General features: G+C 38.6%; 1 protein-coding gene across 2 annotated transcripts in view; it reads right to left on the reverse strand.

Annotated features, from left to right (window-relative positions):
- Positions 1 to 453: 453 nt before the first annotated feature.
- The window catches only part of TSHZ3 (teashirt zinc finger homeobox 3), a 63857-nt gene continuing 47826 nt past the window's right edge, over positions 454 to 16484 (reverse strand). For both annotated transcript variants that reach the window (XM_065029269.1, XM_065029270.1), the window contains exon 3: positions 454 to 5217. In XM_065029269.1, coding sequence (XP_064885341.1) covers positions 2018 to 5217 — 3200 coding nt within the window. In that variant the 3' untranslated portion in view covers positions 454 to 2017. The remainder of the gene's footprint in view (positions 5218 to 16484) is intronic.

A 16484-nucleotide genomic window follows, 5' to 3' on the forward strand; every position in this document is an offset into this window, starting at 1 on the left:
GCTGGATAGGTGGAAAGGGATTCTCTAAGCCACAAAATACCCACCGGTGCAACCTGCAGACTCTGCTTACTGCATTCAAGGGAACGGCAGCGAGTAGCACTTTCTGTCTTGGTCTGAATCCACAGCACCTATTTGCTTTGCCACACGTTGCTTATAAACCCTGTCTTCACAGTCAGCCTTACCTGATGTTTAAAAGGGAGTTATAACACTCATTTATCTTTTCTGGGGGAAAAAAAATCTGTTAATGCAGCCTTTGAATAAGTGCTACCCTGCTCTTTAAATGCTAAAGTTCACTAAAACTCCAGTGATTTATGTGCAGCTTTTGACTGCCAGCACCTGGCAGATGAAGAAACCTACTCAAGCTTCAGTCATAAACAGATAGCATACAATTTAATTTTAATGTGCTCGTTAGTCGTAGCACATTTCAGACATAATTGTGAACGCAACACAAAATTATAGCAAAAAGACAATTTTAATGCTGCTGTAGAAAAAAAGGTTATATGAAGAGTCATATAATGGTGCTTCATTGTCAACAACAAAACAGGGCACAGAGTGCATTACAGTGTCTGTGCTGTTTACATGCCAATATTTTATACATAGATTCTCATATGGTGTCAGCTGTCAGTTACTTCTGCAAATTAACTGCCAAAAATGGAGACGAACAGAATCACTTAGTGTGCTGGTAACCACGGGTTACCTTTCATATGCCTAAAGATAAAGCTGCAGTATGGAATCTTGGGAGAATAATTAGGCAGAACAAAACAGAAAGTTACCAATTGAAATAAAAAGGCATTCTACAACAGGAAATAACAACCAAGAGCGCTTATAAATAAGTAAAAGAGGTTATATCACAGAATGCCTCATAACTTTTTAAGCAAAGTATTACAGTACAAACATTTTAAAGGCTTTATCAATGTTTAGGAAATACAGTACAAGTTTTTCAAATAGATTTAACCCTTTGAGCACTAAGTTTATTTTGAATTTTCTCTTTTTATTTATTTTTTCTTTTACTAATAAATACCTTTAAAAGTCATGTTGTGCAAAACAGTTAGAATGCATGCCAGGAATGCAGTCCGTGGCTTCTGTTTCTTCAGACGGTTTAAAAAAGAAAAACAAACAAATGATAGCAACACTAATAAATATGTATAATTTAAACATGAACCTCTATTAATATAGATGTACTGTATAGCAAAACAAAACAAAACATACTTTGCTTTAAGAATAATGCTTCTGAATACTTTATAAATGCTATCTGTGGTATCTTTCATCATATAATTTACAATGTTTGGATGTTAAAAGAAAAACCGTTAGATCTAAAAAATGAAATATACACTATATATAGGTACAGTTTATACCTGGGGCTTATCAGGTACAAAACCCACTGCTGCTAAAAATGCTGAAGAAAAAGAAAATGGCATTAACCACAATCACATTTCCATAAGAGATTTTGAAATCTATACAATATATACATCTATGTTTCAATGTGAAAATTATATTTTTTAAATTTCAAGGTGTGAGACACCTCTGCATAAATGGAGGTTCATATTAGTAATCGGAACTAAGCTGGTAAGGGTTTAAAAAAACCATATCCATACATTTTTACCAAATTAATGCAAAAGTGCTTCAAAGTACTCAGAGGGCTAAAGATTATAGGGTGAGAAATACCAGCACACTTAGGTCACATGAAAAAAGTGCACCAGAATTAGTTATAAATGCTTAATTAAACTGTCTGTTAATGCATGCAGCTTGATGCATCAGAGGGATGCACAGCAACTAAATCCAATTTACACAAAGTTCCAAACACTTACCACTGCATTTTAACCTTCATATTTTACCAGTAACAACAGCTGATTATGCACCTCTATTTAAACACTGTACAGTTATACAAAACAGTTCAGCCCAGAGCGACTCTGGAGTTAAAATAAGAACATGTGCCAAGAACTAAACAGTAGCTTTAAGGCGTCTTTGACAAGTTTTCCTCAAAGCAAATTACAGTTATTTCAATCAAAAGCAAATGCTACTGCTTCTCTAACTCCGAAACATACAGAAGATGATCCTCTGGTGACTTCCCATGTGTTTTACTAAGATGAAGTTTAACAGCATGCTTGCTTGCAAAAGTCCTGTTACAAAGTTTGCACTGATATGAAGTTCCGATATCTTCCTCTGGAGAGGACGTCACCAGTTTTTCAGACGGTGACTTTGCTTGTGCTATCTGATTGTTAATCTGTTCACTGGACAGTTTGGACAAGTCTCTTAACCTGAAACCCAGATGCGATTCAAGATGACTGATATAAGTTGAAGGAGTTCTGATCTGTGAAGCACAGTCATTACAAAAGAACACTGGGTGCCCAGTGTCCAAATTTTTAAGGAACTTAGTTCCCCCCGTCCTTCGGAGCTGGTATTTCACATTGGCTAGCCAGTGGCTAATTGTGGTCATTGAAAGTCCCGTAAACCTGGAAATGTGCATTCTTTCTTGAGGGCTCAAGTCTGACATGATGTATTTCCCCTCTGAAGTCTGCCGTAAACTCGCTGCAAACTGGGCCTGCAATATGAGCAAGTGCTGAGGGTTCCAGTTAGACTGACGTCCCTTCCTTTTCTGAGCTGGTGTACTCTCTTCGGGTTCCTCTATTGTGGTACCATCAATGTCAGATTTCTCGGATATGCTGGAAGGTGTGGAAGATTTTGATGTGTGACTTTCTGTCAGGTTCTTCAGCATATCAGATATATCTGACAAGGCATTCTCGCGTAGCGGCGAGTTTGACATGAATGACACGACTGCAGATGTCTTTGCTGTTGTCACTGTAGATGAAGAAGATGCAGAAGATGTCGATGTGGATGACAAAAGCGCTGAACCCAAAGAGCAGCTTTTGTCACTCTTGCCTTTCGTCAAATCTATGGGTTGGTCATTGTTGACATGATAAAAATAACGGTCTAAGTGGTCTGGTTTTTTGGACTGTAGCGGTGGGGTGGCCACTGCAGCCTTTTCCGCCAAACTGTTGCTCATTTTAAAAAGCATGCTCATTGGATCCAAAGTGGGCAAAGATGGCTTTGCGGCCTTCCCGAGGTGAATATTCATGACAGACTGGAGTGCACTTAATGGATTTACAAATGGCTGTTCGGGGGGGTGATCGGTAATGATAGCTGTGCTGCTACTTAAAGAACTTACAATGGACTTAACAGGCTCTTTCCCATTTTCCACAGGTTCTACAGTTGGACTGTCTTTGCAACCATCTCTCTGAGGGACTGGGCTGTTCTGCTGGCTTTTAAAGCCACCATCATTGGAGGATTCCATCTTAAGGGGTTCACTAACTTCACTACTGCATGGCGAAGGTGTTGCGCGCTTCATTGGAGAAAGCTTTCCTTCCGGCTCTTTCATTTTTTCCTCCACTTTAGCCACCTTCTCAGTGACTTTTTTTACCAATTCTTCCATGGCGTGAAAGTTTGTTTTTGGCACAGGAGAGGTCTGACTGCTTGGTGGAGACACCAAGGGCTGGTTTTTAGTTGGCGATACTAGTTCATTGTTTCCAAACATAGGTTTTAATGGTGTACTCTTCCCAGACGAACCCAATGACAGCTTCATCATATTAGGCAGCTGATAGGCAGCATGAATGCTTGGATAGCCACCCCAGCTTGGTGTGCCATTCTGGGCTTTGTTTATAGCTGATGTAACTGTGTTTTCTAAAGACTTCAATATATCTAATCCCCCCTTAGGGCTTTCTTCTAGGTCATTTTCAGTCAAGTAATGGTATTTTGAGGAGATATCATACTTCTCCTCGTCTTCACTTGACTTTTCTTTGTCTTTCAGTTTGTCATCAGCAATGCCTCTTTCTTTATCTACTTCTTTTTTTATTTCAACATTTAATTTAGGGGAAACACTAGAGGGTGTGTTGGAAGGAGACGTGAAAGTGGTGGCAGCTAGTGGCACAGACTGGACTTTCTCATCTACTAAGGACGTTATTGTTGGTGTTGCTGGGGCTTCTATAATTGGTTTCCCTTTTTTCATGGCAGAGTTAGTGACTTTAATAAAATGTCCCGTCACCATCATGTGAGCCGTGAGTTCCTGCAGAGTGTCATGTGAACTTCCACACTCCATGCACTTCAGAATTTGAGATTTCCTCGCCTCAAAGTGCCAGGCATAGCTGGCACCGTTCTGGTGACCGTAGCGATTATTTGGCGTAATGTAAGGATTAGAATTCTTTTGAAGTGCATCGTTGGTATCTGAGATTGTTGCTTTTGGTGTCCCACCTGTGGAGTCTGGAGAACTTGGAAGTTCAAGCTCCAGTGATGCTTTCTTTCTAGCAGCTGGGATAATTTTTGCTGCTACAGGTGTAACAGGTTCCTTCAGAGGCACTTTTTGGTAGTGTTTTGTTTTGATCATATGAACACTCAAATCCTGAAGAGATTCAAATGAATGACCACAGTACATACACTTTAATACTTTCTGGGCGTCTTCTTTCCCTTCCATTTCAAGCAAAGAACGTTTACGAGGTTTCGACCATCTTTTGGGGTTATTGTTATCAGTTTCATGGTTGTCATCTCGATAATGTCCCGTTTCATTCATGTGCACTGTTAATTCTACTAAAGTATCATAGGCAGCACTGCAGTCTTTACAGCGGAATTTACTGGCTCCAGTAAATATAGAGCCATAAAGCTTACTGCTTTGTCTGTACAATTGAACTGTGCTAAAAAGACTCGGTTCAGGAAGAATTCTGCTCTGAGAAACTTGCTGCAGTGTTTTAGCCATCGCAGTCTGGTGCCAGTCAAAGCTGCCGCTTCCACAGCTGCTACTGCTGCTGCTGCTACTGCTGCTGCTGCCGTTGTTTTTTTCTGAAATCGGCTGGTGAAGGTTCAAATTGAGATTGGACCAGTAGGAATTGGAGAGGAAGTTATTATACACGGCTTTCATTTGTTCTAAACTATCCGATACAGTAGAGTCTTCCAGTGGTATTGAAGCCTCCTTGCTCTCCTCCTCATTTTTAATAGAGCTGCTCTCGAAGTCTGCCATGCGGTCACTTGTCTCACTGATATGTGACTCACTGTCCATCTCATGGCTAGAAAATTCAGCTGCTGGAGAGTTCTGGTAGCTTTGGCAGTTCTTACTGAAGTCTTTTTCTGGACATGCATATTTTGCTGAAGGCTCCCCATCAACAGCATTTTCATCAGGTTCCACATCTTCTTCCACCAGCGCTGCCGCTTTTAGTTCGTCTGAAACATAGGCTAACATGAAGAGAAGAAAATATAAGTTAGTTTCTGTTGATCATACTTTGCTTAAGTCTTTTAGCCAAAGAAGTGCACTTATTTGTAAAATTAAACAGTTAAAATTTAGTGTTTCTTCAGAGCAAGAAAAAAATCTGCTCTTCAAACATAATTTGCCACCTTATTCTTCTCAAGGGGCAACAGCTTGAAATTAAAACTAAATTTGAAATTAATGAAGCACATTCTGGAGGTGGCATTCATTTCTAAAGTAATAAATTACTTGTATCAACCTCAGAGACAGCAGTTCCTGTCTGTCAATTAATATGTCTTATGCTTCTCCTACCCCTAATGCATTTCTTAACAGACAGATTCACAATTTAAATTAAGCAAGCATTTTTTGCTCATTACAGTTTTGAGACTCAATCTTTAATAAATATAGAGTACAACAAATATAAAAAAAAATTCTACAAAGTCAAAAAATCCCTAGTTTCAATAATAAAAAATGAGACTTTTTTAAAGTTATAATTATTAGTAGTATCATATTTTGGAGGAGGAGATGGTAAAAGCAGGTGATGCAACCTTTTGAAACAACTCACTAAGAGCAATTTGAGAATATTCATGATGGGTGTAACAAATGACCCATTCACATTTAAACATACCTTTCTCAACAAGAAAGCCCATGTCGAATTATGTCAGGAGCTAGTTCAAGAAAATTGGTATGCTGTACTCACTCTTGCTGTATAAATATATACAAGACCTTCCAGTGGACCTTACAAATGTCAAAGTGTTTGCTCTTTAGACTACTTTGTCAATATTTACTCAGCATAAGCTACACAGACACCCAACAGGGATCCTGTCTTTTCTTCCCCCCTCAAGTAATGCAACTCGTTGATGTAAATCTCAGATACTCTTCCTGAATAGGATAGTTGGGAACTGACAGTAAACAATTTCTTTTTTCCATGGTGCTTCTGTGCACATATTCTACACACACTAAGTCTACCTAAGTTTTTCCTTTAGGCAAGAAAACTATGGAAACATTAAGAGAGGGATCATTAACTGATCAAAATGATCTATTTCTATACAACGCATTAATTTACAGCTAAGCAAGAACACAAAAATCGAACATGACTGTCTGTATGTATTGAAGTGGAATTTAAAATGTACTTGCAATCTCTCACAAATACAATTATAAACTTTGAAAAAAACATGTTTCCAGTAGACTCTATGGTTGAAGATACTTGACTTCTGACCTTCTCTGCAACACATCTGGAACATGTGGGGATCTGTGTCTTAAACACATTGACTCATCTATAGCTTGTTCATTCAGGCAATAGTGCAGAGACAGTAACAGTTTATACCCCAGAATGACCTACTTTAACCAACAGAGTGAAAAACGCAGAACAGTATAGTAGGTATCACATATATGGTATTGAACCTTGCAAACTTTTTTCAGGGAATTATGTTTAAATGTTACCAGAAAACCGCAAGAGACAAAACAACTGTTAAAGTAACAATGAAATCAGGCTTTTAGTTTCATGCAGAGTATTTCTGCATTCTGTTAAGTAATACAAAATATTCACTACTGTTCTTTCACGTGGATGAATGGTAGTGAATCCTCTTCCAAACACGTGAAGTTATAGTCTGATTTTCAGAACAGAAGTTAAACCTTTGAAAGCAGAAACATATCAAATAAAAGCATCACATAGCAATGATTAGATATTTCAGCTCAGATAATTTCAATGCAGGAAATTCATGTAGCAAGGGTCATATTTTTAATATTTGGGAGAACATAGTTTGAAATAATTATGTTAAAAGCTTTATTTTAAGATGTTTCAAAGATGCTGATATGAAGATCAGACTTTAAGAACAAGTATATGTACTTTAACAAAAACAGACCTGTGCTGTTTTGCTCTATTTCATCCTTTTTCAATATATTTTCTAAATATATTATTTTTTGTATATTAGTAATGTCGGCAATTTGTAGCAAGAATCAGCACCCACCCCGCAAATACTTGCAACAAAACCACTGAAAATAATCTAACAAGGTGGATTTCATTCAACACTTTCATTCCCCTATGGATGCTACAGGTTGTTTTTCATCTTAATTATTTGTTCCATCATGTTTCTGAAATTCTACCAAAAACTTTAGCAAAGGAACCTAAAGCAGTTCAAACTACTCTCTAAAGCTGAAAAAATTTAAGTAACTACTTACAATGTGTTAACAAGTGGTTATTAACTACCTCTCAACCACGCCATATCCCGGAGAGATGAATCAGGTAGGATGGAAGGAAGGAATGACAGCATGAAACCTATGATTTGGTAGCAAATGTCCCCTTTTCCTCTTCCACCTTGTGGAACCATTTTTTCTTTCACAACTCCTGCTCCTTTGCCTCTGTTGTAAAACTGAAGAATAATTCCCTTTTTACAAGGTAAAGAAAATCCAAGGTTTTTGCCGCACTGCCTGCGTTATGATGGCCTCATTCACTCACACCTGTGGGCTGAGCTGGGGATCAGTACTCACCAACACAAAAAGGGGGCACAGAATCAAGCCCCTAATTAGAGTGTGTTTCTTTATATTTTGATTTGTCTTGCTGCTGAAATCTTAGGAATTTTGTTGGAACTGAAACACTTCTACATTAGGGAAAACCTCTAGCATGTGGCTCATTTAAATGTAAATTTATTTACCTTTCATGCTTTCTTTGCCCTTTTCACCAACTATCATGCATATTCGCGTGTTAACCAGGAGTTGCCTCCTCTATAACCATTCTCCTGCCTAAGCTCAAGTTGTGAAGCCAGCATGTGACATCAGTCTTTGATAGAGAAATAAGGGAAATGAGGCACAAATGACAGTATGGAATTTAACCTGGCAACCTGCAACTTCAATAAACTGAGAGTTTGAACAACTCCTTCAGCTCTTTCCCCTGCACAAAGGAGAGAGACATTACCCCCAAATCCCTCAACCAAAGATTCATGCAAGAGATGAAGATGCTCAAGAAAATATCTTAGCCTAAGACTTAAAAACCATAATCCTAAACTGGAGTTAATGCCAGTAGCTTCTAATTCCTGATTCCAGGGGCTGCTCACCTAATCACGTGCCATCAGAGCAATATAAGACAATCCAACAAGTCCTGGGCCAACTTGCAATGGCAGACTTGGGGCATATGCAAAGGTTTTGCACCACCACTACTACAGGTAGCTTTACAGTGGCTGTTTCCTCCTCAGAAAAGCCCAGCATGTGGGACAGAAGAGAGGGTTAAGGCCAAACCTCAGCCCCATGCAAGCAGGGAACACAGGATTTAGCGCAGGCACTTGTGGAAAGGAGCCCATCTGCAGCAAAGGGAATCTCTGCTCCCTCCCTGCCCCACCAGCTCCAGCTCAGGGCAGAGAGATGATCAATATTCTGAGTACAGATGAAGGTAACAGCTTCACTGCAACAGAGAGAAGGACATGGAGGCCCACAGCAGACAAATTTCTTGTTTGGTTAAGTACCTACAAGAAGAGCAAAGAGACTATGAAAGCAGAAAATCACTGAGATTCACTGCCTGGTGGAGACATTGTCTTTAAGAAGCACTGTCGCCCGTCCATCGTTACTCAGCTATTTCCTTGTTCTTAAATAAAAAATAGACTCGTAGCTTGATATTTTTGTAGTGCGGAGTAAATGTTTGAAGCAGCAGGGCACCTGTAAAACTGTTCTTCAGTGCCTCAACAGCAAAGTCTGAGGGAAAATAAAACAACTTTAAAGACAATTCCAATGGCAGAAGATGTTAATAAGAATGGAAATCAAAGAAATTATGTGGTTCTGGGTTTTTTTGTTTTTCCAGAGTCAAATTAAAAAAAAGTTCTCAAAAAAGTTTCTAGTTTACGTCTCACAGAACACCATAACCCACAGGAAACTGCCTGCAAGTTGAGCAATGGTGTCACTGTGACATAATATTTGACAAAAAGTAGGAAGCAGTTCGCTGGTGTGGCCTTCAGTTTCTAGAGAAGATAAGCATCTCCAAGGGATTCAGAAACCCTTTGCAGGTGCAGCCACAGAGAGGCTAAGAACAGACAGTTGTCTCATTAATATCTGCTAGGTAACAATGAAATTAACACATTTGATATCAATACATAATAGTAAGCTATGGTATAATGCAATTCACTTCCACACAAGAGGGAATTGCCTTCATAACTGAGTTATGGATCATTTCTTTGCCAGTGGAAACAAACCGTGATCCATCACTGCCCAGAATGATCTACATATTGTACATACACTAATAAACTCACATACCTGGTTCTACACAGACATCAGAAATCTACTATCCTAGACGAGAGAAATATCACCAGTTCACTGTTCCTGCAGCTGGGGAAGTCCCCGTGCAGTCCAAACAGACCTTACTCTACTGATGGAACCTTCTGAGGTGCCCACCAGCTCAACAGCCACTGGCTCAAACCCCAGCTGCTCCTCTCCAGCAAGAGGTGGAAAAACATCACATGGTTTTCAACCCTTCCATGGCAACATCCACCCAGTAACATCAGACACACACCTCCTCCAGTTTGCTTGGAAATACAAACCCACAGCACTAAAGGCGCATTTTACGGTCCTCCAAATAGCAATTAATTGCACAATTCTTCCATTATTTCCTGAAAAGTGCATCTGAGACCATATATTTTGGTTTGGATCTATCCAAATATTTCATTTCAATACTTTTAAAATGTCTTGTTTTAATGATGCTTTTTCACCAAAACTTTCTCTTTTATTTTAATTAGCTTACTTGGGTATACTTAAACTACTATATAAACTCTTTGCTTGAGAAAGTACCAAAACTTTCAAATATTCTCACATGAAAAAATGCTTAACTACAAAAATTTATCAAAACCATTCCGTTCCTTGGAAATATTTTGGCTTTAACCGAATCGGTTTTTATTAAAAAAATTACAACCAGCTTTATTATATATTTATGCATGGTTTGAAATTATCGTGTAATACTAAGGGTCATTTCCCAAGATTTAAGATGTTGATGAAAAATCCTCGAATCAACCCTAGTGTTGCTGGGACCATTCGGAGTCGCGAGGAGCCTCCGTCTGAACGCAAGTCCAGAGAAAGCCAACAGCGAAACAGCAGCACGGAGACGATTTGACTGTGCCAGTGAACCCTGCTCACAAAATTAATGAACAGAGGCAAGAGAAAACCAGCTCGGTGGATGGAGTCAATCAAAGACCTAATGCAAATGAAGACATATACAAGAGTTATATTAGTCTGTTAGAAAACTCCCACTCCACAGGCCTTCCACTTACAGGAAGAAAGGAAAACATTTCACCCACAACATGAGCTATTCCTATACAGAGACTGACTGATAATTCATATGTAACTTAAATTGTATTTGAGGCTTCACTACTCGGCAGAGTTGTTAGCATATGTTAGCAACAGAAATGGGAGGAATGAGGGGCTGCCCTGTTTACAAGAGTGGCAAGTGACAACACTGTCTCTAAACAGGCATGGCAATACTGATTACCCAGCACCTTGACAGGGACATTATTCCTCTTAGAAAGGTCAAAGGTTCTGTTTCATAGAGGCACGACTGTCTATTATGGGAGAGAAATGTTATTTCCAAGTGGAGAGGTCAGCACTTCTCTCACGCATCGGCTGAAGTCACTGGTACCTCGCACCGGAGTCTGATCCTACTGCACGAGTGATTACTCTGCCCACTGGCAAGGTCAAGAGTATTAATTCTGAACATGTTAATTTGATGTGATGTGCACGATTAATGCTTGTTTAGCTGGATTTTTTTTTTTTTTTATGTTGGTAAATCTGCAGCCTTTTCATGCCAATAAGAGTGTAGTATTAAGTTATTGGGAATCAGTGTGGATGGATGTGACATAGCATGCCAATCTAATGGGTGGCTATCATTAGGCACTAGGAACTTTGAAGTGTACTTGTGTTTGTTCCTTCATGAAAATACTGCAGCTGTCTGCCACAGAGCTCAGAAATAGGCCAGAGGAAGCTAGCCAGCTGCTCTAATCCAGCATCCTGGGCTGGTATTACATTTGGAGCAACTTCAGAGAGCTCAAATCAACTCCAAGTGCTAAGAGCTGAGAATTACATGGACGAGAATATACAGTGAAGAAACGATAACAAGAAATGAGTCTATATGTCATTAAAGTGTGGTCCATCTAACACAGAACACAGCAAGTCCACAGCAGGCACCTTTTTCTGTATTTCACTGTATTCCAAACTCCTCTGTTTTTTTGTAGTTTAAAGGAGGGTACAGGATTCAGGTCTACTGTTCACTTTACACTGCCATATGAAAAGTATTATACAGGCCACCTACAAACAAAGAGAGAAAACATTCCAAAATTGCTACTAATTCTGATCGGGGAAGAGTTTGTTTTTCTGAAACCGAATACTGTTTAGGTTTTTGTTAAATGAGAGATTCCCACGCAAACCTCACATTTATGTATTATCTCCTTCACTAAATACACACCTGAAAAAACAGGATGCCATAATAAATGATGGCTTAGAAACAACTACTGGACAGCATCACTCTACTGAGGTGTTCAAAAGCTTCAATGAGTGGTTTATTCTTCACAGCAACCCTGTGGAAGAAACATTCTTATCTGCAAACCTGGAAATCCAAAGAAGTTCAAAATTACTTGCCTAGTGCCAAACAACAAGACAAGTAAAGGAGCCTGTAACTCCTGCAGGTTAATATCTATAATTCAGCTATTTACACAAAACATGAGAAGATGGCTTAAGTTTGTGTTTCTGTTCCTATGCTGCTTCACAGTGTGTTTATGTGAATATAATGTATGTGTATAATTGAAAATAATTGCCAGTTTTCAGCTTAAACAATTATTAAGGATATAATACCCAGTGAAACACCCACAGGTGCATGTACTATGCACAACCCAGAGCCTGTGGTTACAAATCTCCTCCAAGTCAAGCTGCTGGCATCTAATAAATGCTGAATCCGCAGACTGCCAGCAAGCTTCTTTTCACAATGGGGAAAATAGGAAAGGGTTTAGAAGTAAGAATAAGTAGTATTGTCACAACTGTCCTCCAAAGAGTTTCCTGCTCCCAGCACAGAGGAGGACTTTGGGTAGCCTGTGAACACCTGTTCTACCACAACTGCACTGGAGATGTAACATGATGGATCATGTCTCTCTCTCCTGCAAAGCTGCACATTATCGTACAGTCAGAAGTGAAAGACACGCTTATGAGAAAACTTCATAGGAGTAACAGTTCAGAGACTATGCCTGGTCAGGAAAAACAGATTTTTATGGGTTTGTTCTAGATTTGCAGCCACACATACACAATACTGACTCCTGAAAGTACAGCTGTAGAGAAGCTGAGGAACAGTTCATGTCCTGCTGCGTGCGGAAAGGCTAAAGAAGCATTATGGACTCCCATGAGGACAGAAGGAGTTCCTTGTTATCATATTTCGTGGAATCAATCTCCTTCTCCCTTTGCATTCTGGTGGAACAGAGATTTTAACAGCCCCTATGAGCCTAACTCTGGAATTTCTGGCTGATCCTACAGAAAAAGGAGAAAAAGACCTTCTTGGCCTTCCCTGTCACCTTTCACAAGCACCATCAGGACTAGATCAAGTCAGCAAATGAGTAACAGGGACCTTAAGCACCCGTTGGAAATTCTTAACTGCTCTGTTTGAGTCAGTTCAGGGTCTTGGTGTTCCTGTTTCATCACCATTCAAGCAGCACCTTCCTCTTCCTCCCCTCCCCACCCTTCCACGCTCCTGGGAAAGGATGCCCTTCCTCCAGGTACACCAAAGTTACAAATGAATGTCATTCAAAGGAGCATAAAGTTCCTCACTGTCCATCGGGAGGTCCCGGGTCAGCTAACCAGCCAGGAACGGGAAACAGCACCAGGCACAAACTGTCCAAGGAAACAGCTCAAAATCAGCCCCACAGTCTGAAAATTTTCACATAAACGTAACAAATACATTAGTAACAGAAAAGAAAAAAACCCCCTACATTTGCTGTATAAATTATTTGTAACGAATAGATGTGATTCACTTAAAGTACGACAAAAGTGGTTTTCCATTGGTGTCCAAGATGGTTGCTTGATGTGATGTCCTACAGACTCATTAGAGTTTCCCACTCCATGCAAACACATACTACAGTGGGAAATAAACATTCACAAGCAGAGAAAACAGTTCCATGTTATGCTTTCACCCTAATTCTGATTTGGGAGGTACATTTTTTTCTGGACTCTGCAGAATTTTTCTAAGCACAGAACTACCATTTCCTCAAGTGAATAAAAATATTTACCAGAATTCTCAAATAATAAAAATATTTGTTTGTTGGGGTTTTTTTTCTTTTTAAATAAAAGTCACTATCAACACGCTGGTTAAACAAATCCAAATTCTGTGTATAAATTGACACGAAAACACGCAGGGACGTAATCTCTGCTCAGTATCAGCATTTGGGTGGCATCTTTTAATCACTGAAGAGCACACAGGGCATTCAATAAACTAATACAAGATTCACAGCCAACTCCAGGATAAGCAGCCATGAGCATAGAAGTTCTCAATATGGCTCTAATAGCTCTTAATTATTATAATCCTTCACTGAGCAAACAGATGTTGTAAGGGAACTTCAGTTTCTTCAAATGCAGTAATCAAACCATTCTGCTGCAGTCCTGCCTCTTTTCAGTAAATGCTTTACATAGTGGAGTGGAAATAGCAAATGTAGTGACAAAATGACCATTTAATTGTCACAGAAATCTGTTTCTGAACAAAACTGATGTTGTAATTTCTCTTTATCCACATTTCTCAGAGCCTTCTGATTACGGTTTAGCAGTTTTTTAGACTAAGAAAAAAATCTTACACCTTACTTCCCACATCTTTGGTTGCTCCTAGTCTGTGCACATCTTACAAGTTTTACAGTAACCAGAACACTGGCTTTGTATTTGTGTTTAACTATAATAATATTAACACACATCTCTGGAGCTGTAGCTGTCATTGTGAAGTGTTTAAATATCAAGTTTTGACCTAAAATGCTTCAATATATTACAGTGTGTCATTTTACTTGGATTTTTATTTGTAAATGATCATGACTACTTAAGACATTCAAAATGTACTGAAAGACCTTCAACCTGATCCTTCGTTTTTCTTGCAAACTTGGAATTCCCATTCAAGTCCTTTATACAGTAGTTTCAATAGCTATTTTGGTTGCAGTGCCGCCTTACAATAAACTCCACACAACTGTATGAATGGTATAGTAGAAATCCAAATTATTTCAATCACAATTTCAGCTATTGTGAACTTTCTCCATGAAAAAAAGGAGTTCACTGTGGGCCAACAAAGCTTTAGGTCCTTTCACAGTTTTTATTCAGCCCTCATCTAAGAAAAACAACTATTGGCTGCAATATGAATCTCAGGACTTGGAGAAAGCAGAGATTCTAAGGATTACCTCTACGCGATGGCCCCAGCTTGTTTTGTATGCGTAGCAAAAAGCAGCACTGAATATGCATTTCACTCGTTTGCTAACTATACCAATATACGCTTTTGTAAATGAGTCTCTATCTAGCACTAGCTATTGAACTGAAGGGTATTTCAATAGGTGGGTTTTGCTATAATACTACACTAACATAATGTGCTGGAAACAAATGGTTCACTGATTCCTGAATAGAAAATTTGCTGGAAAACCCTGAAAACTAGAAGATGAGGGGGAAGGGATTAAAATGTCGCTTCAGAGCCACCAACCAAACTCTTGTCATTTTTAAAACATGTTCCTGTGGCACAATATGAATAGTTTATAGCCGTGATTGTGAACATTCAATGTCATATAAGAAAAGACTCCTGTCAAGAGTCTTTCCCTTACAAGCACCCTCATCATGACCTGTGTTAATGAAGTTAATTGAATTTAAGATCAATAATGGTTAATTATTGCAATTTGACATTCTGAGATAAATGGCTTTAAGACAGAGAAATGTGTGTGTATGTGAATTCTCTCCAAAGAAGGTGAACACATTACAGCCTAAGAGGGATCACACAGTCCTTCCATTGATCCTGGTACAATCTGATCGACCTAATCCTCTGATGAATGTGGGCTTTTCACAGCTACAAGTAAATGTTCTACAAGACTACTCTAACCCTTGTCACTGACCAAATCTATATCAGCTGTACACTAGAAATCTATTGAGATAGATTAAAGGACTGCTGTAGAAACAAGAGATGCTTCAATAAAGATGAAGGTTTATTATATTGACTATTAACGTTACATGCGGTATGCAATTACGAATGCTTATGGATCACAATGGTTTCATTTTGGTCAGTTAGATGTAAATGATCATAACTGAAAAATAGTATTAAGTTAAAAAAATACAAGATTAAAAAAAAAATCCAACAACCATGTTGAATTTGATGACTTACATGCAAACATTCAATAAGAAAGTGATTTAAAAATCCTCCCTGAAATGTGCAAGAAGATGCTCACAGACAGGTATTTATTTCATAAAGTCACTCATCAACCTACTTCATTTAAGGGTTTTTTAAGTTTACTTTCACAACAGCTCCTCAACAGGAAGACATTTTTTCAAACGTGTTAGTAATGATATTCTTACATGCATACCGAACAAGTTAAATGACCACTTACAAGATTTATAATGACAAAGTAAATGTCAAGGAAAAAGTATTACTGATTGCAGAGCACTGACAATAAAAAGCCGCTGAAGAGTTCTGTCAAAATGTAAGATTATGCAAAAACACTATCGAGAACACTGCTAATCATCTGCTCTTGTCAATTACTTGAAGGGTATCTGACAGCATATTTACATTAAACACATTTCAGTAGCAAAATCCTTAATGCTGTATCAGAATATTTTCATTATCATTAGAAATCCTTTAAAAAGTCCTTTTGCAGCAGAGCATTATAGAAACAATGACGTAATATCTATCTCTGTATCAGGTAGGGTATCAATTTCACGCTATTATAGCTACAGAACATTTGAAATAGTATAACCAAAGACTAAATATACATGTAAGATGGCAATCTCCATGGTCCTACACCCAACACAGGTATTTTTAAGTAAGAGCTTTGTAGGACTCTTAAACTGGGTGAAAATGGATTATCTGTCTTTGGCCATTCTTTTACCCTTTTACTCCTTGTGTGACTGTATTTTATTATGGCAAAAAGCACTATCAAGCAGATATTTTTTCTAAATCTCTGATTGTAACTTGCAATTCTGCCACCTTATGAGGAGTCACATTAACTACCAACACCTTTCACCTGCAGTAGAAACTTATTTAGTTATGTCTATGTTATACTTTATGGAACCTTCCTCCAAA

This window comes from Columba livia, chromosome 13 (assembly GCF_036013475.1).
Source record: "Columba livia isolate bColLiv1 breed racing homer chromosome 13, bColLiv1.pat.W.v2, whole genome shotgun sequence".
In the NCBI taxonomy this organism is placed as follows: domain Eukaryota; kingdom Metazoa; phylum Chordata; class Aves; order Columbiformes; family Columbidae; genus Columba; species Columba livia.